We start from the raw sequence: 23,700 nt of genomic DNA, 5'->3' as shown, positions 1-23,700 counted from the left end.
GGCCCATGAGAGCGAAGACGTGCGCGTCACCGCCCCGCCCCGCAGAACCAATCGGCAGCGTCGGGAAACTGGATGAGCAGTCGTCTGGCCAATAGAGGCTAAGAAAGGGGCCAGCCAATGGTCGAGGGGGAATGTCACCAAGGCGGTGGGTCTTGGGGCGAATGACGGGCCGTGCGGCCAATGGGAGGAGCCGCCGCGCCGCAGGCCACGAGGCCGCGACAGCCAATCGCAAAGCGGGAAATCACAGGGCGGAAGGGGCCCAGCGCAGCCAATCGGCGGCGCGATGAGTGGCGCGGCGCGAGGCCTCGCGGCCACTCACGGGAGGTGCTGCGCGCGACCTCTGACCCCGCGGAGCGCGAGGGGCGGGGCCGGGACCCCCCGGCTGACAGGGAACGGCCGCGACCCCCCCGACCCACAGATAGAGTCTGACACTCGGTACGAAACTGCACGAGTTACAAAAAGTCGTTGAGAACGCGCGGGGGCAGCGCCGAGGCCCCAGAGGCGCGGGCTGGGGGGCGTCAGGGAACAGATGCCGGCGGCCCCCGTCACACACACCCCGGCCCGGACTGCGCCCTGCGGCCGCCGTGAGGGACCGCGGTGGGAGGAGAAGGCGCCCACCCCGCCCCCCGCCGGCCCCTGGGCCCCCGGAGTGGCCGTAAGTGCCCAGAGTCCAAGCGAAGCGGGGGCGGGGGTCTCGCTGCGTGCCGGGCAGAGCTGGACCAGACCCACGACCTGCCCCCGGGGGCGGCTCCACGCAGGGTCCTGCCAACCGCAGGGGCTGTGCCCAGGGCGAGCCGGGGCGCGGGCAGGAGGGAGGCACCGGGGGGGTCCCGAGCCCACGGCCTCCGCAGCCCCGGGAGGGACATCACCCCTCCCACACTGTCCCGAGCCACTGCGAGAGCAGGCAGGGGCAGCCAGGCAGGGGCAGTCAGGGCTGCTCACAGTCGCAGGTGGGGGACGGCCCTGGTGACATCACGGAAGAAGGGGTGTCCCAGCGCCGCCTTAGCCGAGATCCGCTTGTTGGGGTCATAGTGCAGCATTTGCTGGGGGCAAGGGTGGGAGGAGAGTGAGGAAGGTGGTCCCCATCTCCCCCTCCGCCCCCTTCACCCCCTCAGCTCACCGCGAGTAGCTTCCGCCCTTCCTCATCCAGTGGTGGGACCACCTTGCTGAAGTCTTGCCGGGCCCACTTGGGGAAGCTGGGCTTGTAGTCGGGCATGGCAGTGACACCAGGCCAGGCCGCCTCGTCTGGCGTGCCCAGCGTACGGAAGATGCGGAAGAGCTGGTCGATCTCCGAGTCCCCAGGAAACAGAGCGCGCCGGGTGATCTGGGGGGAACGAGCCCTGTCAGGAGCCCCTGAAGTACCTCGTGATGGGGCTCAGCCCCAAGGGAGACCCAGGACAACATGCCCTTTGCAAGCCAGGCAGGGATCACACGTTGCCCCCACCCCGTGAGCTCTCACGCCGGCCCCTTGTGACCATCCCTGCGGCAGGAGCCTGTCCCAGTTCCCCCGCTGCGGTTGGTTGCATGACATGGAGCTCAGGGGGGTTTCACATGATGCGGGTCCCCTCCCTGCGTCCACAAAGCCCCTTTATTCCCCAGGGGCCACAGAAGGTGTCAGCCCCGTGGCCCACTGACGTCAGGGCCGCGCTCAAGGGAGCTGCAGCATCGCTGAGACGGGCCAGTCCCAGGTTCAGGCTTCTGCGTGGGAGCCTCGGTGTCACCCCACAGAGGTCTGGGCGAATCTGAACACGCCCTTGCCATCCCCTCGTCATCACCCACCATCTCCGCAAAGATGCAGCCCAAGCTCCAGATGTCAACGGCTGTCGAATAGTACTTGCAGCCCAGGAGGATCTCGGGGGCTCGATACCAGAGGGTCACCACCTGCCTCAGAGGAGGGAACACGATGGGCATTGGGTCCCTCCGACCAGGCCCCAGCACCCCCCCTTCCCCCTCAGTGCCCACCTCATGTGTGTAGGTGCGGACAGGCACTCCAAAGGCGCGGGCCAGGCCGAAGTCGGCCAGCTTGATGGCACCATCAGCATTGATGAGCAGGTTCTGGGGCTTGAGGTCGCGGTGCAGGACGCGGTGCGCATGGCAGAAGGCCAGGCCCTGCAGCAGCTGGAACAGGTAGCTCTGCAGGGAGGAGGGGCTCAGCAGGGCCGGGACCACCGCCCCACGGAGCCAGAACACCCCCCTGCTGCCATCCTGCCCCCCACCTTGATGAGGGGCAGAGCGATGCCACTGATGGTGGATGAGTCCATGAACTTCTTCAGGTCTTGATGTAGGAACTCGAACACCAAGTAGAGCTTGTTCTCCGTGTGGATGACATCCAGCAGCCTGGGGGAGCAGGCACCGCCTGGGCCGGCGCCATGGGGTGCCCCATGGACACGGGACACCCCGCAGACACAGCTGCCCACAGACACAGCTCTCCAGAGCCATGACACCCCACAGCCACAGGGCACCCACCAGACCCCAGACAAGTCACCGCTGTGACAGAGCTAGCCCTGGGGTAGGGTGAGGGGTACTCTGCAGAGCCCACACCTCCCACCCCACGGCCCGAGGGGTCCCCTGTGCCTCCCCCCCGCCCCGGGCTCACTTGACAATGTTGGGGTGGTTGAGCTCCTTGAGCAGGGAGATCTCTCGGATGGCCGTGCTGGGGACGCCCTCGGTCTCCCTACAAGGGAAGCGGGTGAGTCCCGGGTCCCGACGCCCCCTCCGCGCCGGGCCCCCCCCTGCCCCCAACTCACGTGTCCAGGCGGATCTTCTTGAGCGCCACCACCTCCCCCGTGGCCTTGTTCCGCGCTTTGTACACGACGCCGTAGGTGCCCTCCCCGATCTTTTCCACCTTCTGGAAGTTCTCCATGGGGGAGCGGGGGGGAGAACCCGGGCGGGCGCCGGCGCGGCGGCGGGGGGGCCCGGGGGGCTCCTCGGGGAAGGGGTGTCCCGGGACGGGGCGGCGGTGGGGGGGGGGGGGGGGGGGTCCCTGCGGGGGGGGTCCCGGGCGCGCGCGCGGCGGGCGGAACGATCGCGGCCGCCGCTTCCCCCCGCGCGCAACAAAGGCCCCGCCCGCGCCGCTTCCCGCCTTGCGCCGGCCCCGCCCCCGACCCGCCTCATTGGCCGCGCCCGCCGTGACGTCACGCGCCGCGCGGGAGACCTCTTAAAGCGACAGGCGCCGGGGGCGGAGACCCGGGCCGGGGTCCCCCGTGGCGGGCAGGGCAGGGGGCGGCCCTGAGGCCCACGGACGTGGGCGGTGTCGCCGGCGGCGCGGCGGGGACGTGCGGTCGGGGCTGCACATGCGTCCCGCGGGCACGGTCCCGCACCAGCGCCCCGGAGCCCCCCTGATCCCCCGAAGCCGCCTGCCGCGCGCATGGGAGGTTCCGCTCGTGTGGGACCCTTCGGGTGGGCGCTGAGGCTGGAAACGCTCCCCGGCGCTTGCGGAGCGGAAGCGTCGCGTTGTGTGCTTGAGGGGGGTCCAACTGTGCGTGTGCTCTCTCGGGGTCCCCCTGCATGTATAGGCTCAGAGTCCCTCCAGGTGTGAGCACAGAGTCCCCTCGTGCATGGGGATCTGGGTCCCCCCATGTCTGCAGAGCCGGGGTCCTCCTGCAAGTGCCACTCCCACCTGGCCCAGGTTCTGTGGGTGACACGTCCCTGTCATGTCTTCGGGCCGTATTCAGCTCCTGGGACTAAATCCGTGTCATCTGGGGCCCCTGGGATGGTGCTGAGGTGGGGGATAGCACCCCCTATTCCTCTCCCCAAGCTGGTGGAGCCTCTGTATCGCCCATGAGCCACCCACCCAAGCGGGGCAGAGCCTGAGTGTGTGACTAGGGCTGCCGGAGGGATGCACACACATGCACGTGTCTCTAAGTAATTCAGGTTAGGGGGGTTGGGTCATGTGTGTGCCTTCCCCCCGTTTTGGGGTGGGACTATGCAAATGAAAACCCTTCATATTCCCCTGTGCCCATTCCCTTTGCCTCTCTGCCCTGGCTGTGCCCAAGTGTAGGAGGAGACAAGGACAGTATGACCATGCGTGTGCACGGGGTGATCGTGGTGTTGGGAGCCCTCCTGGTCCTGGCTACGGCTCAGCGTCGTAAGTAGGGTTGGGTAGGGGGATGTGGCTGCAGTGGAGGGAATCTGGGGATCTGAAAGCAGCTGGGGTGGGGCTCAGCTGATCCCTGGATCCTGCAAGCTTTCTCAGCAGCTGGGACCACCTCAGGGATTATGGGGTCCATCAGCAGGAGAGGGCAACCTCTCAAAGCCAAATCACACGGGGAGCAGGATAAGAACTGGGGGTGGGGGCTGCTTGGAGTCTACAGGGGGCTTCTTATGGCGTGCCCCCATCTTCTGTGGGATGTAGGGGGACCTATAGCCCTGCTGGGAGCGGGGCGGGATGTGAGGGTCCTTTACTCCCTCTGTGTGAATGCTGTAAATGGAGAGGGACATATACCTGATGGTGCCTGTAAATGGGGGGGGGGGATGACCATGAGCAGAGTCAGAGACAACCTGGCAGCCCCTTTTGAGCAGGGGGGCATGGAGGGGACGCAGCAGCCCCCCATGAGTGTAGGGCTGGGAGGGAGGTGCTCCCTCTGTCCTGCCTGGAGCTGCTCGCGCCAGCTCAGCTGAGAGTCACATGAAAAGGCTTTGGGCTGCACTTGGTGCCATGTGATGGGCTTTGCCCGACACGCGTGGTTCAGCCTGAGCCCATCACGTGGCCCCTGGGGTCCCTGAGGGTCCCTGCAGTCGGGGCAACTCACCTGGATGCCCCACGGGAGGGACAGCGTGTCACTGTGAGTTCTCCGAGGTGAGGTGTTTGGCAGCCACCCCACATGGCTGCTCCGGGTGCCACACGCACGCTCTCACCCTTCTGCAGGAGATGGTGGCCAGAGCCGTGGCCAGAGCCAGCCCTGGCGCGGGCAGCCGGCACCTTTCCGCAGCTGGGACTCGGAGCGGTACCGGCCATGGCAGGAGCAGCAGCAGCGGGACTGCTGGCGAGGTGGGTGCGAGGATAGGTGGTGGGTGTCACGACGGCCCCCGGTGCCGTCCCTGAGCCGCCGTCCCTGTGTCTGGCAGGTGGCGACGTTGCCTTCGACATCAGCAGCGACGCTCCCACTATGGTGGGCGCCAAGGCCACATTCTCCATCGCCGTCCGTTTCCCCCGCACGCAGGCCGTGCTGCCTGACGGCCGCATTGTCTGGAACCAGAACTGCACCGTCAACGGTCAGCACCTGTGCAGGTTCCCCCTTGCCTGGACCTCCACCCTGCTTCCCCCTTCACCCTCTGCTCCCCACAGGCACCCGCGTAGCCCAGGGAGAGCCCGTGTTCCCAGAGCAGGCAGCCGGGGGGACTGACGGAGTGTTCCCTGACGGACGGCCGTTCCCCACCAGCGCTGCTGGCAAGCGCGAGAAGTTTGTCTACGTCTGGTGGACGTGGGGTGAGGCCAGAAACGAGTCCTGCCGGGGCCCAGGGGGTCCCTGAGCAGTGCATGACCCTCCCTATCCTGCAGGCCGCTACTGGCAGGTGGTGGACGGTGCAGCATCGCAGCTGACGGTGGACACAGCAGGAGTGCCGCTAGGCTCCTACACCATGGAGGTCGTCGTCTACCACTATCGCGGCCGCCAGAAGTTCATTCCCATTGGCCACACCAGCACCCAGTTCAGCATCACGGGTGGGTGCTGGGGCAGGGGGGGTGGGAGGGTGCCTGGCAAGGGCAGACGAGTTGATGGTGCCCTTCACCCCCCCAGACCAGGTGCCCTTCACCGTGGATGTGACGCAGGTGCAAGATGTGGCAGAGGGCGACAGGCGCTTCGTGCGTAACCGTGCTGTGGCCTTCACCGTGCGGCTGCACGACCCCAGCCACTACCTGCACGATGCCGACATCTCCTACTCTTGGGACTTTGGGGACCAGAGTGGGACTCTAATCTCCCGCAGCCCCGCTGTCACCCACACTTACATGGAGGCTGGGTCCTTCGCTGCCCGCCTGGTGCTGCAGGCTGCCATCCCCCTCAGCCCATGCGGCACCTCTGCAGCCCCCATCGTGGACCCCACCACTGGGCCACAGCCGTCGGCAGCACCTACGGCCACGCAGCCTGTCAGCACCACACCAGGAGGGCAGAGCACCACCGGGGCACCCAGCACCGGTAAGGTAGCATGGGTTAACCCCCTGCCCTGGGTACCTGAGTGTCCAGGGATCCCAGAAGTGGCCCCTGCCAGGGGTGCCCTCCCTATCCTTGTCCTGTCCCACAGTACCTGCAGCCTCTGGCTCGCCAGCAGAGCCCACAGGAGGATCAGCGGCTGCACCTGCTGATGCCGCCGTTGCCGAGACCTCAGACCCCACTGTCACTGAGCCTGTCCTGGGACTCAGCACCCTGGCAGATGCTGCCACTGGAGCTGCGGGTACGGACTCTGCTGCCGTCTCTGCCTTGGCATCCACAGACCCTCTGCTCCTCACCTCAGTGGCCCCAGCTGGGGATGCACTGGGCACCTCTGCCCCCACAGCTATGGCTGCAGGTGGGTGCTTTCTCCAGGGCAGGGGGTGATGGGTAACATATAGGAGTCCCTGAGGGCTCAGTCTCCTCTCACCTGTCCCCAACCTTTTCCTGGCCTCCTGCTTCTGCAGGTACAATGACAGCTGGAGCCACTGCGGGAGCCACAGCTGAATCCCTGGTTGAAGCCACAGCAGGAGCCACAGCTGGAGCGACAGTGGGAGCAGCCATGGGAGCCACATCTGTATCCCTTGCTGCTCCCACAGCTGGAGCCACAGCTGCTCCCGCTGGCACGGATGAGCCTCTGGTGCTTGTGAAGCGCCAGGCACCAGCAGCTGAGCCTGTTGGCTGCATCCTGTACCGCTATGGCACCTTCTCCACTCAGCTCGACATTGTCCGTGAGTCCTGGGCCGGGGGGAGTCGGGCTGGCGGGACTGAGCCCACTCCGACACCACGTCCTGTTGCAGAGGGGATCGAGAGCGTGGCCATCGTGCAGGTGGTGCCAGTGGTGCCGGAGGGCAGCGAAAGCAGCGTGGAGCTGACCGTGACATGTGAGGGAAGGTGAGGGCTGGGATGGGGAGGGGACAGGGACCAGGCACTGGGGCTGGGGGGGGGTCTGCAGTAGTCTGACCCCTGCCTGCAGCCTGCCCGAGGAGGTGTGCACCGTGGTGGCAGACGCCGAGTGCCAGGCAGCACAGATGCAGACGTGCTCGACCGTGGCACCAGCCCTGGGCTGCCAGCTCGTCCTGCGCCAGGACTTCAACCAGTCCGGCCTCTACTGCCTCAATGTCTCCCTGGCCAACGGCAACAGCCTGGCTGTGGCCAGCACCCGTGTCGCCATTGGAGGTGGGAGCAGGGCTGGGGAGGGGGACGCACACAGGGACGGTGTCTCATGTCGGGGGTACTGAGCTGCCTTTGCCTGCAGGCGCTGCCCCAGCTCCCAGCAGGACCACGCTCTTCTTGGGGCTGGTGCTCATCGCTGCCGCCCTTGGCACTGCTGCCTACACCTACAGGTAGCCAGGGGTGACACTGGCACAGGAGGCCTCCAGGACCTGAGGGCCACTACCATGGCCCCACCACTAACACTCTTGCTGTGTCTTTGCTCCACAGACGTGTGAAGTACAGCCCACTGCTCACCACAGCCTCCCCAGCCCCCCAGCCCCGGGGCTGGCTGCCCCCTAGCTCTACCCTCCGCCTCCTGCTGCACCAGGCTTTCGGCGGGGGGCCCAGCAGCGAGAGCAGTCCCCTGCTCCGCGCCAACACCGTCTAGGACACCTCCCACCCTGTGCCACCCCCCACCTGGCCCGAGCCCCCAGGACCAGGGGCGGGCACAGGAGGTGGGGTAGGGGGTGCGTGGCCCCAGCCTCACCACCACTGATTAAAGGCTCAGCTCCGTTGGGGCCTCTGCTTGTTTGTGTTTCTTGGTGGGATTTGGGTGGGTTTGTGGGTCTGGGGCACCTGCATCCTGCTGCGGGGTCTGGGGCTCAGCTTACATCCCCCAGAATCAGCACAGCCAGTGCCCATCTCACCATCAGCTTTATTACTGCAAGAGGCACTTGAACTGGGGGGGGGGGGGGGGGCGCAAGTGTGTGTAATAAATAGGGATGGGGAGGCCAGAGGAGTGGGGGTCTCTGACCACTGCAGCGCACACAGGCACAGGGTGGGCTGGTGCAGCCCCAACCACCCTGGCACAGCAGCAGCGGGCTCTGAGCCCCCCTCAGGAGGGGCACAGCTGCACCCCCACCCCTGCTGGGGGCATAGGAGGAGAGGGTTTGGTCTGTGACCCCGCCTGGGCACAACTCAGGGTAGTGTCCCCCCCTCCAGGCCCCTCAGGCGTCAGGGGGGCCCTTCTTGAGGCCAAAGAAGCTGGAGGAGCGGGGTGGTGCAGCCATCAGCATAGGCATCTGGTTCTTGTGAGTGATCCTGATCTGTGAGAGAAAGGCAGGGGCTGGGGGGGTCTGGGGGTGGGGCACAAAACCCAGGGAGGGGGAGCCCAAGGTGCTCGGAGAGGGCAGGCGGTCACCTGCACCCCAGAGCTTGAGGGATGGGGATCCAGATACCGTGCAGGGCGGCTGCATCCAGGGTTCCCCATCGATCTGCATGGGCAGGGGCTTCAGCGTCCTGCAGAACACCCGCCCTGGCTCAATTACTGCTATGCCCTCGCCCCCGCTCCAGCCCACGGCCCCTCCTCCTCACCGCAGCGTGATCTCGGAGCAGGTCGCCAGGCGCTTGCCTGCACTCTTCAGCCCCGTGTAGATCTGCCCCATCTCCAGCACCCCCTCCAGCCCAACCACCTCCAGCCGCCGGTCGCTCAGGTCTGGGGTCACAGATGAGGGGTCAGGGCGGTGCTGGGGGAAGACTGAAGAAGGAGGAGAGAGGGTCCCCGCACCGCCCCACACACCCTGCACGCAGGTCTTGAGGGTCTCGGTGTCGGTGATGGCCGGGGGCTGGGGGCTGCCCGCTGCCCTCCGCGCCTCTCCCAGCGCCCGCTTCGTCTCGCCCCAGAGGTTGGAGCCCCCATGCATGCTGGGGATGTTCAGCACAGCCAGCCCTGCCAGGGCCCCGCTCAGGTCCAGGGGGGTCCCGCAGCACTGTGGGGGGGACAGCCGCATGTCAGGGTGGGGTAGCGCAGCCCTGGCTCCCCCCCAGGGTGGGGGATGCCTCACCTCCACACTCAGACACTCCTTCAGCTTCTTGCAGGTGGCGAAGATGGTCTCAGAGGTGGCAAACTCAAGGTACCATAGCTTGTTCTTCATCCTGGTGGGGAGAAAAAGTTGGGTGTGGAACTGGGGGGGAACGTAGAGGGGAAACTGCAGGGACAGCCCCAGCCCCCACCCACCTGCTGTTGAACTTCTCGGGGTACTTCTCCCGCATGATGTGGAAGCGATGGGCGATGGAGGCGTCCTGGGGGCAAGGGGGTGAGTGAGGTCCAGGGGGAGTGTGATGTGCCCCCCACACTGCCTCCTTGCCCCACGCACCACTCCGATGGAGAAGTAGTTGTTGATGATCTCGTACGGCACTGGGTCGCCCGCGGCCACCGGGTCCTCGGGCAGCACCTCCACCTGCCACCGGTCCATCTGCACCAGGCTGCCGCCCTCCATCTCCCGCAGGATCTTCACCAGGTCCTCCCCAGCATACCCTGCCGTGGCAGGGGGGAGGTGGGGGATGGGGCAGGGGCCCAGGATGTGCATGTGGCCCCCTCCACCCCCCATCTTGCCCTACTCACCTCCCCCCCAGCGCAGGCAGCGGGCCAGGTCGTTGCCAGTTCCCAAGGGCAGCACAGCCACAGGGGGCCGGCGGGGCAGGTTGGCTTTATCTGCAAAGAGAGGGGGGTCAGGGGGGCATCTGGGGAAGCAGCACCCCCGGGGAGGGGAGTAGCACCCACCAATGGCATCCAGGATCCAGCCCACAGTGCCATCCCCTCCGCACACTAGGATCCGGAAATCTGGCACATCCCGGAAGAAATTGAGCCTGGGAGGGAGAGGAGGGTGTCAGGGCAGGGCTGGGCCCCAGCAGGGCCCCCCACTGGCCTCCAGCCCCACTCACCCGGTGGTAGGACCTCCCTGCTGCAGGTTATAAACCTGCCGTGGGTTCAGCAGATACTGGAACTTGCGCAGCACCCTGGAGTGAAAGTGGGTCTGGGAGGTGCTGGGGGGGCCTGGGCAGCCGCCCCCTCCCCACAGGGCCGCTGGGCTGAGCCCTCATGGTACCAGGGTTCCCTCCCTTACCTCTCCCCCTGCTTCCCTCCACTCTTGGGGTTGACGAAGACAAGGAGCGGGTGGGTGTCAGGCACGGGGCTGACCTGGGGTAGGGTGGTGTGAGGGTCATGCCCTGGGCCCCAGGGATGGGAGGACGTGGCGAGGGGGGGGCAGGGGGCAGCTCACCCGCAGTGCCTGTCCCTCAGGAGTGGTGAAGACCTGTGGCGTGTCCTCTGCCAGCATCCCGCTGCCATCCCTCTGGCTATCCTGCCTCTCCTGTGAGCAGCCCTGAACTCAGGGGGGTTGGCAGGGGCGGTGCTGCGCAGCAGGAGCACAGCAGCACCCAAGAAGCGCCCCCAGGATCCCACTCACCAGCAGGACAGGGTAGATGGCAGCAGGGGGCAGGATGTGGTCCCGTAGGACCCCACAGTCACAGGCGGGGGGCACAAGGGACAGGCACTCCTCATGGATCTGGGGGCAGAGAGGAGTGAGATGGGTCACGAGGACATCAGGGGGGCCCTGGGGGGGGGACGCACCCACCTTCAGGTGGCACCAGACACAGTGCAGCCCTGTCAGGCTCTGGAAGCTCTTGATCTTCTTCTGGCACTTGCCACACTTGCCGCCGTCACAGCCGCCCTTCACCCAGACATGAGCCTGGACCTGTGCACGGCGCCCCCGTGTCACCCCATCACCACCACAGCATGGGGCTGGGGGAGCTTGGGCACTGCCCCCTCACCAGGATGGGTTGTGTGAGGGGTTGGATGCACAACTTGACAGGAGCAGACGGGTGGGAGGAGACGGACGGGTGGGTGGAGCGACAGGCAGAGGCATGGGTGGACAGTCAAACAGGTGGGTGGGTGGGCGGGTGGACAGTCAGACAGGCACACAGACTGCTGGACAGGCAGGCAGACAGCCGGACAAGCAGACAGTCGAACAGGCAGACAGACAGCTGGAGAGGCAGCCGGACAGGCAGACAGACAGGCAGCGGACAGGCGTCTGGCGCGGGGCACTCACGCCGGCCTCCCTGCGGGACTTGGCGTAGGTGCTGATGCAGCTGGGGGGGGCCCGGCGGGCGCAGCGCTCGTGGACCGTGAACTTGCAGACTGGGGAGTGTCCGACATTGTGCCCAGTCCTCACCATACCCCTGACCCCAGCACATCCCGTCCCCACCCCTCTCCCTGTCCCCATCCCGTTCTCATTCCCAGCCTGTCCCTATTCTTGTCCTGTTCTCATCACCATCCCCATCCTAGTCCCCGTCTCATCGACATTCATCTTCACCACATCCCCACCCTGTCCTGATCTCACTGCCCCCTGCTCCCCACCCCGTCCCCCCATGTCCTCGCCCCGGACCCGGTGCCTGCCGGTCCCGCCGCTCACAGGTGCAGCACAGCCCCTGCTTGCGCAGCCCCACCAGCAGCGTCTCACACACGTTGCAGTACACGGGCCGGTTGAAGTGCTTCAGGCGCCACATGTGCTGCCCGTCATCCTTCATGTGCTGGGGGAGAGAAACGGGGTTGGGGCGGGCCTGGCCGGGCAGGGGAGGCCCAGCACCCCCTGACTCACTCTCTCCAGGCCCAGCAGCACCAGCAGCGGGATGTTGGTGACTCCCCCACGCAGCCACTCTGCCAGTGACACAGTGCCACTGCCGTCATAGTCGATCTCCCGCATCATCTCCTGCAGGATCTGGGGGGAACGTGGGGCTGGCAAGGAGGACGTGGGGCTGGGGGGGGTATCAGCCCCCCCCATCATCCCCACAGCCCTGCTCACCGGCTTCAGCTCTGTGACGTCCCAGTCCAGGTACTGGGCCACACGCATCATCTGGGTGATGATCCGATCCACCTCCTGTGGGGAGAGCGTCAGCACGGGGAGGGTCTGGCTGCAGCCGCCCCCCGCTTCCGCTGCTCACCGAGCTGTCCAGGAGCCCATTCCCATCCTTGTCGTACAGCTTGAAGGTGACTGTGGAGGGAAACAGCGGCATGAGCTCACCCCAGCAGGTCGCTGGGGACCCCCAACTCCCCCCAGAGACCCCCTGCTCACACTCCAGCTTGTCCTCGGGGCGTCCCCCCTCCAGCAGTGAAAAGTAGCAGGAGACATCATTAACACAGACGAGGTCTTTGCCTGCGGGGAGAGACCCCAATGAGATCCCTGTGGTGCCCGTGGCCTCCCCCTTCCCCGGGTGCCCCTGCCCCCACCCTCACCGTCCTGGCTGCCCAGCAGCGCAGTGGCCCCACTCTGGAAGGAGGCGAAGAGATGGCGACAGAGCGGCTCTGGGACGTCATCTGCCTCCAGGTAACTGCGCAGGAACAGCGTGAACCCCTCGAAGTCGACACACTGTGGGGACAGGGGTGAGATGGGGGGGCGCCAGGCTGCAGCTGCCTGGTGAGGCCGTGTCCGGGGGACACGTGGTGGGTGCCGGGCCCTCACCTCTCCCTGCCGGTGCTGTGACAGGGCCCCTCCGCCGTAGAAATCCTGCAGCACATCCTGCACCTTCCGGCTGCTGTCTGCGGGCAGAGACACCGCGGCATGTGCAAATGCACCCTCACCCCGTGCAGAGCCGCCCCTGCATGTGCAAACGCACCCGCCTCGCGAGCAGCACCGCCCCCGCAAACGCACCCGCGAGCAGATCCCCAGCCCGAGCCTCCCCCGCGCCCGCGTGTGCGCCGTCTCCCTCCCGGCACTCACAGTCCAGGTACTTCTGCAGTTGGGCAAACTCCTGCGGGCTAAGGGTGGCCCACTCCGGGGTGTCCTCCATGGCCGCGGCACAGGGATGCGCAGCCCCGCCTGCGCTGGCTGGGAGGGAGGGGGTCGTTACCGTCCTTTCCTGCCCCGTTCCGCTCCCCCGCCCCAGGCAGATGCTGCGCCGCAGATCCGGCGCATCCGGCAGCTGCCGCGCACACCCACGTCACGTCACCCGCGTTCGGGGCGTGGGTTGAGCTTTGGACCTTCCGAGGACGAGGAGCGGCACTCACGGGTGACACCATGGCACGGGGGGATGCGCCCACCTCCACACGCCCGCAGATGTGACCCAGATGTGGGGGTGTGGGGGAGTTGTCTCCACGTCCCTCCTCAGGGCCGAGTCACACCGGGACCCGCCCAGCCCCACGCACGGGGGAGGGGGGAAACCGGGACCCTTCTCTGCTGCCCCCGCTACCGGGGAACACGGACCCCCCCCCCCCGCATATCCCCGGCCGCCCTATCCTTGCGCTCGGGCATCTCCAGGGCTCCTTCATTGCCGTTCCCGCGCCCCCACAGCCGCCCCGGTGCAGCCCTGGTCCAGCCCGGTACCGCCCGGTGCGCGCCGCCGACCCTCCGCAGCCCATCCCGCTCCCCGCCCAGCTCCCGGCGCATCCCGGGGCCGCCGCCCGGCGCGTACCTGGCGGGTCCCGCGGCGGCTGCCCCGGCCCGGCCCCGTGACATCACGGCTCGGCGGGGCGGAGGCGGCACCGGCCGCACGTGCCGGGGGCGGAAGCACCGGCCGCGCCGCCTGCTCGCTGCCCACAGCCCCCCGACCCCGCCGTTCTCTCGGGCGCCGGAGCGGTCCCGGCACCGACCCGGAAGGTTCCCAGCGGAGCCTGTCCCGGCGGTGGGGGCGCGGAAGGGACCCCGTCAGCCCGCGCGGGTGGGTGCGGTCCCCCCGGCCTGGGGGATCCCCCGCGGCGGCTGCGGGAGCGGCGGCTGCCGCCTCGTTACTGAAGAGAACGAAGGTTCCTCCCCTTCAGCCCCCCCGGAGCTGGCGCCTGTGGGCTCCGGCCGCGGGGCCGGTCTGCGCGGCCCCTGGTTCCCCCCCCGCGCTGTGTGTGTCGCGATGGCGGCCCCGGCGGGTGCCCGGGGAGGTTCCTGCGCCGGCGCTGCCCCGCGGCCGCGTCCCCCCGCGCCACCGCCGCTTTCCCCTCCCGTCGCGTGTCTCGGGGCGCGATCGGGGCCGGCGGCGGCACTTTTCGGGTTCCGGGGGGTTCCCGTCCCGCAGCCCGGCGGCTGAAACTCAGCGGACGGGGGGGGACCCTCGGGGCAGCGTCTGGGGCCCGTGGCTGCGGCTACTGGCCGGGGACGGGGCGGATGCGCAGCCCCGGGCCCGGGTCGCCGCGGCACCGCCGGGAGCGGTAGGATGCAGCCCCCTTAAAAGCAACATGGCCGCCGCGCTCCCTCCCGCCTCGGCGGCCACGCCCGGCTGTGTTATCACTTCCGGGGCGGGGCCTGGAGACCGGAAGTGTGTCGCGCTCGCAAGATGGCGACTCCCTATGTGACGGACGAGACCGGTGAGTGCGGCGCGGCCCGGCGGGGCTCGCGCGGCCCCGGGGCCCAGCGGCGGGGCCCGGACCCGCGGCCCTGCCCGGCGGCCGCCCCGCGGCGGAGGGGCGGGGGGGGGGGGAAATCCCCGCGGGGCGCGTGGGCTGTCCGGGAGCTCCCCGGGGTCCCCGCGGCGCAGCGGGAGCGTCCCGGCACCGTGGCGGGGTGGGGAGGCCGCGGGGTGCCCCGTCGCCGCCCGCCGACGGCCGCTCGCCCCCGCAGGGAAGTACATCGCGTCCACGCAGCGGCCCGACGGCACCTGGCGGAAGCAGCGGCGGGTGAAGGAGGGCTACGTGCCGCAGGAGGAGGTGCCGGTGTAAGTGACGCGGGCGGCCCGGGGAAAGGGGAGTCCCACGGCCGGGGACGGGGGGGTCTGCGCGCCGCGAGAGGGGAGCGGAACTGCCCCGGGCCGAGGGCTGCGCGCGTCGGGGGTCTGTCTTGAGGTCTCAGTCTCTTTCCAGGTGCCCGAGCAATTCCGACCCCCTCACCCTTCCCCCATAAGCAGTGTCCCGCCGGTACGTATCGACCCCTGTCCCCATCCCCTCGGGGTGGCCGCGGCCCCGGGCCGTCCCGCTAGCACGGAGGCACCGCCGGGGCGCGGGGCTCAGGGGCGGCCGCTGCGTGCCGGAGGGGCAGAGCCCGTGGCGGGGTCGGAGGCAGCGATTGTTCCCGGGGTGTGGTCAGGAGGTCTTTGGCAGTGGGGCCGTCGGGGAAAAGCGCCTCCACGGGCTCTCCTTCCGCGCAGGTACGAGAATAAATATGTGAAGTTTTTCAAAAGCAAACCCGAGCTGCCCCCGGGGCTGAGCCTGGAGGCCCCCGCGCAGCCCGGCAAGCAGCCCGGCAGGGCGGAGAGCGGCGAGGTGGGACTGTCCAAGACTGCCAAAAGGAACTTGAAACGCAAAGAGAAGAGGAAGCAGCAGCAGGAGAAGGGGGAGCGGGACACGGACGAACTGATCCAGGCACTGGACAAAGCCTCTCTGTCGGGGGGTGGGGACAAGGGCCCTCCGGGGGACAGCGGGGTGGCTGTACCGCAGCCGGCCTGCGGCACCGGGGCCCCCGCGGACGGGGAAGCCGCCGCCGCGGAGAAGAGCAGGAAGATCAAGAACCTGAAGAAGAAGCTGCGTCAGGTGGAGGAGCTGCAGCAGCGGCTCGACTCGGGGGAGATCAAGCAGCCGACGAAAGAGCAGCTGGAGAAGCTGGGCCGGAGGAGAGCCCTGGAGGAGGAACTGCGGGAGCTGGACTCGTGAGGGGCGGGCGGGGGGGGGGTGGGGGTGCCCCTGGCCCACAGGCTGGCCGGGCCCAGCGCTCACCCTGGGGCCTGGTGCTGTCAGGGGTTTTTAACAGGGCGGTTGTTCCCCTCTGTCAGTGTCACAGACCCGGCTGCTCCCCAGCACCCATCCTGCTTTGGCTGAGGGGTTTTATTTTACCTGGGGGGGCTGTGGTGCATCAGGGTGCTGCAGCCACCCCCCTCCCCAGTCCCTCATGTTGTGTGTTGTGGACTCTTCCTTCATTTTTAAACCCCACCCAAGAATAAAATGTCAGTAGTGACCCGGTGCCAGGAGCCCTGTTCTGTCCTTCCCTGATGGGGTGGGGAGAGAGGGCACAGCCTGGACCTCTCCCCGGCCAGGCAGGGGCCTGCTGAGCTGCTCTTGGCAGCAATGGGGGTGCTGAGCCCATGTCCTGCCCCAGCAGAGGAGCCACAACGGCGCTGGGGAGCGGGACAAGGCTTGGGCAGCATCTACAGGAACCAAAGTCAGGCTTTATTTTCAAGGGGTCTCCCAGGGCTGTCTCTGGGCTCTCCCCTCTGGGGGGGACAGGGGACATGGGGGTGTCCACAACAGCCATATGCCCTGAATACCTTGTCTCCACACTCCGCAGGGGGAGGCAGAGGGCATCTCATTTGCCTATTTCAGGGGACAGGTGCATCGTGGGGGGGGCCCAGGGGGGCCCAAGGCACATCGGTGGGGGGGTGGGAGCTCAGGGCTGGTGGCGGGGGGCTGCAGTGGGGCCGCAGGCGACAGCAGGGCCCGGCCCGGCCCCACTCTGCTGCTGCTGGTCCCGCAGGCTCCGGATGTAGCTCTGGCGGGACACAGGGGTCAGCGTGGCCCCGCGGCTGCTGACACAGAATCCCCCGGGCACGGACTCACCGGGGCCAGCACGTCGCCTGCGTAGCGCTGCACGGGGGGCGGCTTGCGGCGGTAGGTGCCTGGGCAGGGGGCCGGATCCTGGCGGCGCTGGGCCTTCTGCCGGATGCGCAGCAGCTGCAGCCGCTTCTGCCGCCGGCTGAGGATGACTGCAGGGAGCAAGCGCTGAGCCCTGCACACACCCCTGCTGCTGATACCTCCATCCATGCCCCGTCCCCATCAGTGACACCTCCATCCACACCCTGTCCCTGACAGCGCTCCTCACTGACAGCTCCGCTCTTGGCCCATCACCACCCATCCTCCCGCTCCTTCCCAGTCCCATCCTCGCCTCAACCCTCTCACATCCCTCCTGCTCACCCACCCCCCAGCTGCTGCCACTGCTCTGCACCTCCTGGGCTGCCTGGGAAGGGGGCTCCCCGCTGCCCTGGCCCCTCACCGTTGGTGTGGGAGATGCCGTCAGCCGTCAGCTTCCACTGGAGCAGGATGGCGAGGAGGCTGAGCGCCGGCCAGGCCCCCAGCACCGCCCCACTGGGCCAGCACAGCGGCTGCGCCGGTGCCAGCCGCAAACGGTCATAGACGTAGAGCAGCAGCGCCAGCGCCTCCACGAAGTAATCGATGCAGACGACGACGACAGCAGCACCAAAGACGGCAGTGGAGAGGATGGTCAGAGCCTTGGGCCACTGCAGGGCCAAGAGGGCACAGAGCAGTGCCAGCCCCAGCAGGCTGCCCACCGGCACCCAGGGGCTCGGCGGAGGCAGCACCGGCGCTGCTGCCACCAGCGCGGCTGTGGCCAGCAGCAGCCCCAGCAGCAGCCCGGTGGTGAAGAGCCCAACGCTGCGCAGCAGCATGGTGACCAGCCCACAGAGCAGCCCGATGCCCAGGGCAATGCCTGCACTGGCCTCCAGGCTCAGCTGCGTCTCCAGCACCCGCTCCTTGTAGCAGAGGAGGAAGATGACAACGGAGCCAAAGAGCAGCCCCGACAGGAACATGATGGCCTTGAAGCAGCGATACCCTGGTGCCAGCACAGGGGTGTCACCAGGGGATACCTTGGCTGTGCCCCGCAGTGCCCCCCACGCCATCCCTTCTGGCTGTGCCTCACGGCACCCCATGTGCTGTCCCCCCAGACACATCCCCCTGTGTGCCCCACACCATCCCATTGGGCCGTGCCCTCTGAGCCACGCCCAGTGGTGTCCCCTGCACCATCCCTTCTGGTTGGGCCCCACAGTGCGCCCCATGGCCGGCCCTCCCACAACACCTCTCTCCTCATTCCCCAGCCCTGCGAAGCCCCTTATGCTGCGCCCGCTCTGACCTCCCTGGGCCCCCGGCCCTATGCTGTGCTCACCGAAGCAACTGCAGACGACGCCGAAGAGGGCACCGACGGTGCAGAGGGCGGCGGGGACGGGCTCGTAGGGGTGCCGGGGCTCCGGGGTGCAGAGGGGTGGGGAAGGGGCTCCAGGCTCCATTGCCCGGGGGCTGGGGGAGGCGGGGGGCTACTGAGCCCGCCCGCCGCAGCCCCCGACCCCTCCGCCGCCCCGGGCCCTGCGGGCGGTGGCAGAGCGTCCCCCTCCCCACACCCACATCTGGCAGCGGCGCCGCGGGGCACGGGGGGAACACATCTGAGGGGAACTGGGCTGTGGGGACTGGGATGTCTGTGGCAAGCTGCGCGGGCGACGAAGGGGGAAGTGGAAAGGCTGGGCGCGGCGCGGAGGGGGAAAGGGTCTGGGACTCGCTAGGAGCAGCGAGCTGCGGGAGCGGGGGTCGGGCCGGGGCGGGGTGTTGGAGGGAAGCACTCGGTCCCCGCTCGCCCCGGGACTCACCCGCTCGCTGCCGGTATCGGGGTGGGGGGGGAGGGGGGGTCGCGATCGGGCCTGGCCCCGCCGCGGAGCCAAGACTCCACCGGGAGCGGGGCTGGGGGCGGCGCGGGGCGGGACCGGGCGGGGAGTGGGGCCGGGGGGTCCCGCGCCGGCCCGGGGCGGGGCCACGAGGCGGGGGGCGGGGGCTGCGGGGGCGGGTGAGCTGCGGGCAGCCGGAGCGGGGCGGGGGCCGGAGCGGGGCCGCAGCCCGCGGGCGCCGCCGCCGAGGGACAGAGGCGCTTTGTGCCCGGCTCGTGACGGGGTCAGCGCGGGACGCGGCGGGGCGGGCGCGGCCCCTTCCACGGGCGCGGCCATGACGCTGCGCGCTCGGCTCCACCCCCGGAAGCGGCGGCGGTGGCGGCAGCGGGCGGGCGGAAGCCGGAAGTTCTGCGGGTGAGGGACCTGGGGGGGGGCGGGAGGCGGCGGCGACCCCCCCCCCCCGCTCCCGCCAGCATCGGCGCGGTGAGTCCCGAGCTCCTCCCCCCCCCAGCCCCGGGGCGGACGGCAGCCGAGCGCGGCCCCGAGCGCCGGCGGAGCTGCGCCTTTGGGGGCCAAATACCCTGAAGTCGGCCTAAAGTCGCCCCCGGGTGGGGGAATCCCGGGGCCGCCGTGGGGAAGCTCCGGGGCCGGTCAGGGCCGCGCTGACTCCGCGCTCCTGCAGGGCCCGGCGCGATGGCCGTGACATAGGCCCGACCCGGCCCAGCGTGGCCGCCACCATGGAGCAGCCGCGGCACCGGGAAGCGGCCGCGGGAGCCGCCGGCACCGGCTGGAGCCGGCCTTGCCCCGGGGACGGAGCGCGCGGCGGCCGCCTGGCGCGAAGCAGCGCGGCCTGGAATGGGAGCTGCGGCCGCCCGCCGGGGGACGAGGAGGACGACAACGAGCGTGAGCAGCCGCCGCCGAGCCCCGGGTGCCGCTGCCGGGGGGAACCGGCCGCGCCCCCGCGCTCCGCAGCTGAGGACGTGTCCTGCAGCCGGAGCTGCGGCGGCCGCGCCGAGGCCTCCCCGGGGCCGCCGCAGCCCCCCGCGCAGGAGGAGGGCGAGGAGGATGGAGCCGGCGAGGAGGGCACGGGGAAAGGGGCCCGCAGGACACGGAGGCGGCAGAGGCATCGCTCGGCCCCGAAGGATGAGGAGGGCGCCCGGCGCGAGAGCAAGCGGCACCGGCCCGTGCGGAAGAGGAGCCGCGGAGACGGGACGGAGCCGCCGGGGCCCGCGGAGGAGCTGCGCGGCTGCCGGGGGCTGCTGGCCCAGGCACGCCGGCTGGGCACGGAAGCCAGCGGGTGGCTGCTCTGCTCCTGCTGCCGCCTCGGTGCCTGCGACCTGGGCTCGGCGCAGGCCGGCGTGCGGAGCTGGGGCCGGCGGCTGGGCCGGCGCGCCCGGAGCGGCTCCCTGCAGGCGGCGCGGTGGCTGCGGGCTGGGGCGGGACTCGCCCTCCGCCTGCTCTGGATGCTCTGTACGCTGCTGCTGCTCCTGTTCATGCTGCTGCTGGGCAGCCTGCGGCTCTGCTGGCGCCTGGGCACGGCCGCGCTGGCTGCCAGCGCGGGGCAGCTGGCCGGGAGCCGGCTCCTGGCGTTGCTGGATGCAGCCGCGCTCCGCTGGACTTGGGGGTTCCTCGGGGACAGCCAGGCGTGCCAGCGGCTGTGGGGCTGGCTGCGGAGGTGGCGATTTCCCTCCTGGATGGCTGTGAAAGGGGACGCAGGGCCCGTTCCCGAAGGTGTGGTTCCTGGTGCCAGCTCCGAGGAGGAGCTGTCCCGCTTGCTGGCCATGGCAGACAGGCCCGAGGAGGAGCTGAACCCCTTCCAGGTGCTGGGTGTGGAGGCAACAGCGTCAGAGGCTGAGCTGAAGAAGGCCTATCGCCGGCTGGCAGTGCTGGTACGCGGGCATCAGCGTCTCCAGGGGTTGAAGGGATTCCCCCCTCCCCGGGCCCCAAGACATGGTGCTGAGGTTTTCTGCTCCTTTCAGGTCCATCCGGACAAGAACGAGCACCCCAGGGCAGAGGCAGCTTTTAAGGTGTTGCGGGCAGCCTGGGACACGGTGAGCAACCCCGAGAAGCGGAAGGAGTACGAGATGTGAGTGATGATGTGGGGCACCAGGAGGGTCTGGGGGCGGCCCCAGGCACACGGTCTGACCCTGGGTTTGCCCCCCGCAGCAAGCGGATGGCTGAGAGCGAGCTGACGAGGTCAGTGAGTGAATTCCTGAGCCGGCTGCAGGACGACCTGAGGGAGGCCATGAACACCATGATGTGCAGCAGGTGCCAGGGGAAGCACAAGTACGTCCTGGGGCTGCAGTGGGGAGCTGGGGGAGGGGGGTCCAAAGAGGGGGGCACATGGAGCTGGCGCCATTCCCATGGGGGTTACCCGCTCCTGCCCTTGCTGCAGGAGGTTCGAGATGGACCGAGACCCCCTTAATGCCCGGTACTGCGCCGAGTGCGGTGGGCTGCACCCTGCTGAGGAGGGCGACTTCTGGGCTGAGTCCAGTCTGCTAGGGCTGAAGATCACCTACTTCGCCATGATGGAGGGCAAGATCTACGACATCACGGGTGGGTGCCCCCTTCTGCAGCCCCAGACCCTGCGCAGCCGCTGCTCCGCGGTGTGACTGGCAGCTGTGTCTCGGCAGAGTGGGCTGGCTGCCAGCGCGTGGGCATCTCCCCGGACACACACCGCGTCCCCTACCACATCTCCTTCGGTGCCAGGAGCTCTGGGCCCAGTGGGCGGCAGAGGTTGGTCCTGGCAGGGCGTGGTGATGGGAAAGGGCTCTCTGCCCCCCCCCTCCCCCGTAGGGGCAGGACCCGAGGGCTCCGGTGGCCCCCTCAAGCAGCCCCTGTCCCCCACAGGAGCGCCTCCAAGGGCAGCCCCAGTTCGGCTGCTGACCTGCAGGACTTCTTCACCCGTGTCTTCCAGGGGAGCCCTGGGGTGGCACCCGAGGGGCCCTTCCCGCCGCCCCCCACCCCCCCAACGGCAGCTCCTCCCCCCGCAGGCCCCCCCAGGGCCGAGGCTGCTGCCCCCAAGGGGGACGTGAAGCACAAGCGGCGGAAGAAGGTGCGGCGGCCGCTGCAGCGCTGAGGGCTGGCGGGGTTGGCACCACCAAAGGGCTCTTCACAATAAAATGTCTATTTTTCTTTTCCCTTTGTTTTTTAAAATATAATCTCTAGATTCAAAAGTACCCAGGGATGCTGGGGGCTGCTGTGGCCAACGGCGGCCCCAGGAGCTGTGCCAAAGTGCCCCAGGGGGGTGGGATGGGGAGGGACAGACCCCACCGGGAGGAAAGGGACCTGCTGCCCCTGGCTGTGCTGGGACCAGTCTGGCTCTGCCAGCGCTGTCTGTGTTATTTTTGAAGCAGCAGGTTCCTTTTTACCCATTTATTGCCTCTTTGTTACCATGTGTGGTTTCTAACACATCCCCATCCATGGGCTGTCCAGGACACCCTGGTGCCACCCCCTGGCCCCCACACCTCTGGCTCTGCCAGTTTTGCTTTTTACTGCCTGTTTTATGTGAGGGACCCTCATCCCCTGTGGTGGAGGACAGTGTCCTGAGGACACCAGTGCTTTTCCCAGCCCTGTTTGTATTCCTGAGCCAGAGCAGTGGCAGTTGAAACAGTTGTGTGCCTCTCATCACTTTTGTTAAATTAAAAGTACAGTTGGAAGCGATGCAGATGCTGTGTGGGGTGAGGTACTTCCTGGAGGTTTGCGCAAAGGAAATGCATGACACACCTGCTTGGCTGCACTTCTCACCAAAGAGATAAAGCCCCAGCCAGGAGCCCCCAGAGATGGAGGAACATGCCTAAAACCCTGCCTATAAGCCAGAGTGGCCCCTGCCCCGTGCTCCTCACGCTCACCACGGCTGCAGTATCCCATCCCCTGGCTCCGGGCGTCAGTACTTGTTGATGCCAAAGACCCGCACACCGTGGAACTGGGGCAGCTTGGGCAGGAGGACACTGAGCAGGGAGGCTGTGTTGACAATGAAGTGCACAGGGTCGTATTTCGTGTAGAAGCTGGTGAGGAGGTACCTGAGGGAGAGAGGGAGACCCTGGGTGAGTTGTGTGTCACCTGCCCCCTCCCCCCTGCTGGGGGAATTTCAGGTGCCTCACTGGCTCAAAACAGCACCTTGTACCCAGGGTCCCTCCCGGCCACTGTACTGGGGCCGCTATGCTGTCAAGGCTGGTGCTCCCCGTGTGCACCCCCATTCCCCCTTTGCTGGGCAGCACTCACAGAACCACGGGGGAGATGCTGAGGAATTTGCGTGACGAGGTGCACTGCATCCCATAGTCTATCTGCTCCCAGTGTGTGAGGAGGCGATCCTTGCCCTGGTCTGGGGTCTCAAAGGGGGTCCCCTTCACTGTGTGCAGCAGCAAGTACATCACCTGCAGGTTTCAAGAGAGAGGAAGTGTAAAGCAAGCCTGAGATGGTGTGCTGTGGGACAGAAACATGCTCTGTGCCTCCTCATAGCTGCTTCCTGAGCTCACACCCGCAGACCCCGGCCCTACCCTTGGCCCGCTGCTCCCTAGCTCCAGGGCTGTGACACACCAGGTTGTGTATGACGTTGGTGAGCGTCCAGACGATGGGAACGCTGAAGAAGGGGATGCTGAGGAGAACCACGTGGAGGACTCCCACGGAGATGCCATACGCCAGCCAGATGCCCCGGCTGTTCATCACCCGCGTGTTGGGGTTCCCCTCGCTGTGCGCCACGCCGACATTCATCCTGCGGCACAAACTCCTCAGAGCAGAGTTAGGGGAAAACTCAAATATCCACAGTCCCTGCGCGGTCGGGGCTCCGGGCCCCCGGTGTCCCTGCAGCACCCCTCACCCCCGCTGCTCCCGGCTAGCGGCACTACGGGCTGGGACACAGGCACAGGGGAAACAGCTCGGCCCAGGCCGCGGAACCGCTGGGAACGAGGGAAGAATGGCCCCGTTCTGCGTCCTCACCGGGCAGCGAGGCAAAACGCCTCCCGTGGCCCGCCAGAGCCCGGCTCTCGGCCCGACGGCACGGCCGGGCCGCGAAACCTCCCCACGGCCCGTGACGCCTCTTCCCGCTCGGCCCGACCCGACCTGGCCCCTCTCCCTCTGGCCTGGCTCTGTACCCCCCTTCCCCAGTCCCCTGGTCCCGCTCCGCACCCCCGGCCCCGGGGACTCCCGCCCGGCCCTACCCGGCGGCTCTGCGGCTGTTGCCCGGTCCCTGCCCGGCCCCGGGCTCCGTCTCCCGGAAGCGCCCTCACGCAGTTCCCTCTTCCGATTGGTAGTCTCGCCT

At 68.3% G+C, this 23,700-nt stretch overlaps 7 protein-coding genes across 14 annotated transcripts; 3 read left to right on the top strand and 4 right to left on the bottom strand.

Moving 5' to 3' along the window:
* The first annotated feature begins 108 nt into the window (after positions 1–108).
* PMEL (premelanosome protein) lies at positions 109–7,881 on the top strand. Of its 2 annotated transcripts, none has more exons than XM_062015521.1 (13): positions 109–435; positions 4,001–4,087; positions 4,868–4,990; positions 5,068–5,214; positions 5,288–5,428; positions 5,501–5,662; positions 5,739–6,134; positions 6,241–6,504; positions 6,614–6,877; positions 6,947–7,040; positions 7,123–7,325; positions 7,405–7,492; positions 7,590–7,881. In XM_062015521.1, the coding sequence occupies exons 2-13, from the start codon at positions 4,018–4,020 to the stop codon at positions 7,747–7,749; spliced, it is 2,112 nt and encodes a 703-aa protein (XP_061871505.1). In that variant the 5' UTR covers positions 109–435; positions 4,001–4,017; the 3' UTR covers positions 7,750–7,881. The 2 variants fall into 2 exon arrangements, with proteins under 2 accessions (XP_061871505.1, XP_061871506.1); XM_062015522.1 differs by having other exon boundaries at positions 6,947–7,030; positions 7,590–7,681.
* Positions 437–2,960, bottom strand: CDK2 (cyclin dependent kinase 2). The gene is made up of 7 exons (XM_062015527.1): positions 2,748–2,960; positions 2,597–2,674; positions 2,217–2,337; positions 1,963–2,133; positions 1,780–1,881; positions 1,121–1,324; positions 437–1,043 (listed from the first exon to the last, which is right to left on the bottom strand). The coding sequence occupies exons 1-7, from the start codon at positions 2,861–2,863 to the stop codon at positions 939–941; spliced, it is 897 nt and encodes a 298-aa protein (XP_061871511.1). The 5' UTR covers positions 2,864–2,960; the 3' UTR covers positions 437–938.
* A 118-nt stretch (positions 7,882–7,999) lies between the features above and the next one.
* On the bottom strand, positions 8,000–13,506 carry DGKA (diacylglycerol kinase alpha). Of its 5 annotated transcripts, XM_062015504.1 has the most exons (23): positions 12,860–13,503; positions 12,602–12,678; positions 12,376–12,508; positions 12,215–12,295; positions 12,084–12,133; positions 11,945–12,019; positions 11,741–11,860; positions 11,555–11,672; positions 11,192–11,280; positions 10,718–10,837; positions 10,550–10,648; positions 10,364–10,453; positions 10,208–10,281; positions 10,026–10,100; positions 9,865–9,950; positions 9,706–9,795; positions 9,458–9,618; positions 9,319–9,383; positions 9,146–9,236; positions 8,881–9,070; positions 8,676–8,796; positions 8,540–8,600; positions 8,000–8,407 (listed from the first exon to the last, which is right to left on the bottom strand). In XM_062015504.1, exons 1-23 carry the CDS (start codon positions 12,927–12,929, stop codon positions 8,309–8,311), a joined length of 2,235 nt encoding a protein of 744 aa, XP_061871488.1. In that variant the 5' UTR covers positions 12,930–13,503; the 3' UTR covers positions 8,000–8,308. The 5 variants fall into 5 exon arrangements, with proteins under 5 accessions (XP_061871488.1, XP_061871487.1, XP_061871490.1 ...); XM_062015503.1 differs by having other exon boundaries at positions 8,676–9,070; positions 10,364–10,465; positions 12,860–13,504; XM_062015506.1 differs by lacking the exon at positions 10,026–10,100 and having other exon boundaries at positions 10,364–10,465; positions 12,860–13,502.
* Positions 13,507–14,312: 806 nt separating this feature from the next.
* Positions 14,313–16,025, top strand: PYM1 (PYM homolog 1, exon junction complex associated factor). Its single transcript, XM_062015528.1, has 3 exons — positions 14,313–14,433; positions 14,687–14,780; positions 15,210–16,025. Exons 1-3 carry the CDS (start codon positions 14,403–14,405, stop codon positions 15,709–15,711), a joined length of 627 nt encoding a protein of 208 aa, XP_061871512.1. The 5' UTR covers positions 14,313–14,402; the 3' UTR covers positions 15,712–16,025.
* A 185-nt stretch (positions 16,026–16,210) lies between these two features.
* LOC133627949 (transmembrane protein 198-like) lies at positions 16,211–18,510 on the bottom strand. Of its 2 annotated transcripts, XM_062015537.1 has the most exons (5): positions 18,426–18,493; positions 17,951–18,081; positions 17,045–17,620; positions 16,612–16,757; positions 16,211–16,543 (listed from the first exon to the last, which is right to left on the bottom strand). In XM_062015537.1, exons 2-5 carry the CDS (start codon positions 18,069–18,071, stop codon positions 16,442–16,444), a joined length of 945 nt encoding a protein of 314 aa, XP_061871521.1. In that variant the 5' UTR covers positions 18,072–18,081; positions 18,426–18,493; the 3' UTR covers positions 16,211–16,441. The 2 variants fall into 2 exon arrangements, with proteins under 2 accessions (XP_061871521.1, XP_061871519.1); XM_062015535.1 differs by having other exon boundaries at positions 17,951–18,510.
* Positions 18,511–18,683: 173 nt separating this feature from the next.
* Positions 18,684–21,580, top strand: DNAJC14 (DnaJ heat shock protein family (Hsp40) member C14). The gene is made up of 7 exons (XM_062015534.1): positions 18,684–18,923; positions 19,123–20,329; positions 20,420–20,526; positions 20,607–20,726; positions 20,836–20,996; positions 21,074–21,176; positions 21,291–21,580. The coding sequence occupies exons 2-7, from the start codon at positions 19,178–19,180 to the stop codon at positions 21,517–21,519; spliced, it is 1,872 nt and encodes a 623-aa protein (XP_061871518.1). The 5' UTR covers positions 18,684–18,923; positions 19,123–19,177; the 3' UTR covers positions 21,520–21,580.
* A 473-nt stretch (positions 21,581–22,053) lies between these two features.
* ORMDL2 (ORMDL sphingolipid biosynthesis regulator 2) lies at positions 22,054–23,679 on the bottom strand. 2 transcript variants are annotated; one of them, XM_062015538.1, is made up of 4 exons: positions 23,600–23,679; positions 22,980–23,154; positions 22,665–22,816; positions 22,054–22,462 (listed from the first exon to the last, which is right to left on the bottom strand). In XM_062015538.1, the coding sequence occupies exons 2-4, from the start codon at positions 23,151–23,153 to the stop codon at positions 22,327–22,329; spliced, it is 462 nt and encodes a 153-aa protein (XP_061871522.1). In that variant the 5' UTR covers position 23,154; positions 23,600–23,679; the 3' UTR covers positions 22,054–22,326. The 2 variants fall into 2 exon arrangements, with proteins under 2 accessions (XP_061871522.1, XP_061871523.1); XM_062015539.1 differs by having other exon boundaries at positions 22,980–23,166; positions 23,600–23,677.
* Positions 23,680–23,700: the final 21 nt, after the last annotated feature.

The sequence above is a fragment of the Colius striatus genome, chromosome 26 (genome assembly GCF_028858725.1).
Source record: "Colius striatus isolate bColStr4 chromosome 26, bColStr4.1.hap1, whole genome shotgun sequence".
Lineage (NCBI taxonomy): Eukaryota > Metazoa > Chordata > Aves > Coliiformes > Coliidae > Colius > Colius striatus.
The sequence above is the reverse complement of the archived record's forward strand: the minus strand, read 5'-3'. Positions and strand labels throughout refer to the sequence as shown.

Coding starts and splice junctions, on each gene's coding strand:
- LOC133627949 (XM_062015535.1), bottom strand. CDS start 18,071: ATGGAGCCTGGAGCCCCTTCCCCACCCCTCTGCACCCCGGAGCCCCGG. Junction 17,621..17,950: donor CGTCGTCTGCAGTTGCTTCG/GTGAGCACAGCA, acceptor TGCTGGCACCAG/GGTATCGCTGCTTCAAGGCC. Junction 16,758..17,044: donor CGGCATCTCCCACACCAACG/GTGAGGGGCCAG, acceptor TGCTCCCTGCAG/TCATCCTCAGCCGGCGGCAG.
- CDK2 (XM_062015527.1), bottom strand. CDS start 2,863: ATGGAGAACTTCCAGAAGGTGGAAAAGATCGGGGAGGGCACCTACGGC. Junction 2,338..2,596: donor AACCACCCCAACATTGTCAA/GTGAGCCCGGGG, acceptor CTGCTCCCCCAG/GCTGCTGGATGTCATCCACA. Junction 1,325..1,779: donor GCTGCATCTTTGCGGAGATG/GTGGGTGATGAC, acceptor CGTTCCCCCCAG/ATCACCCGGCGCGCTCTGTT.
- PYM1 (XM_062015528.1), top strand. CDS start 14,403: ATGGCGACTCCCTATGTGACGGACGAGACCG. Junction 14,434..14,686: donor CTATGTGACGGACGAGACCG/GTGAGTGCGGCG, acceptor TCGCCCCCGCAG/GGAAGTACATCGCGTCCACG. Junction 14,781..15,209: donor CCGCAGGAGGAGGTGCCGGT/GTAAGTGACGCG, acceptor CCTTCCGCGCAG/GTACGAGAATAAATATGTGA.
- DGKA (XM_062015502.1), bottom strand. CDS start 12,929: ATGGAGGACACCCCGGAGTGGGCCACCCTTAGCCCGCAGGAGTTTGCC. Junction 10,101..10,207: donor GGAGGGAAGCAGGGGGAGAG/GTAAGGGAGGGA, acceptor CTTTCACTCCAG/GGTGCTGCGCAAGTTCCAGT. Junction 9,384..9,457: donor ACTACTTCTCCATCGGAGTG/GTGCGTGGGGCA, acceptor CCTTGCCCCCAG/GACGCCTCCATCGCCCATCG.
- PMEL (XM_062015521.1), top strand. CDS start 4,018: ATGACCATGCGTGTGCACGGGGTGATCGTGGTGTTGGGAGCCCTCCTG. Junction 4,991..5,067: donor GCAGCGGGACTGCTGGCGAG/GTGGGTGCGAGG, acceptor TGTGTCTGGCAG/GTGGCGACGTTGCCTTCGAC. Junction 7,493..7,589: donor ACTGCTGCCTACACCTACAG/GTAGCCAGGGGT, acceptor TTTGCTCCACAG/ACGTGTGAAGTACAGCCCAC.
- ORMDL2 (XM_062015538.1), bottom strand. CDS start 23,153: ATGAATGTCGGCGTGGCGCACAGCGAGGGGAACCCCAACACGCGGGTG. Junction 22,817..22,979: donor CCAACGTCATACACAACCTG/GTGTGTCACAGC, acceptor TGAAACCTGCAG/GTGATGTACTTGCTGCTGCA. Junction 22,463..22,664: donor AGCATCTCCCCCGTGGTTCT/GTGAGTGCTGCC, acceptor TCTCTCCCTCAG/GTACCTCCTCACCAGCTTCT.
- DNAJC14 (XM_062015534.1), top strand. CDS start 19,178: ATGGAGCAGCCGCGGCACCGGGAAGCGGCCGCGGGAGCCGCCGGCACC. Junction 20,330..20,419: donor ATCGCCGGCTGGCAGTGCTG/GTACGCGGGCAT, acceptor TGCTCCTTTCAG/GTCCATCCGGACAAGAACGA. Junction 20,997..21,073: donor CAAGATCTACGACATCACGG/GTGGGTGCCCCC, acceptor GTGTCTCGGCAG/AGTGGGCTGGCTGCCAGCGC.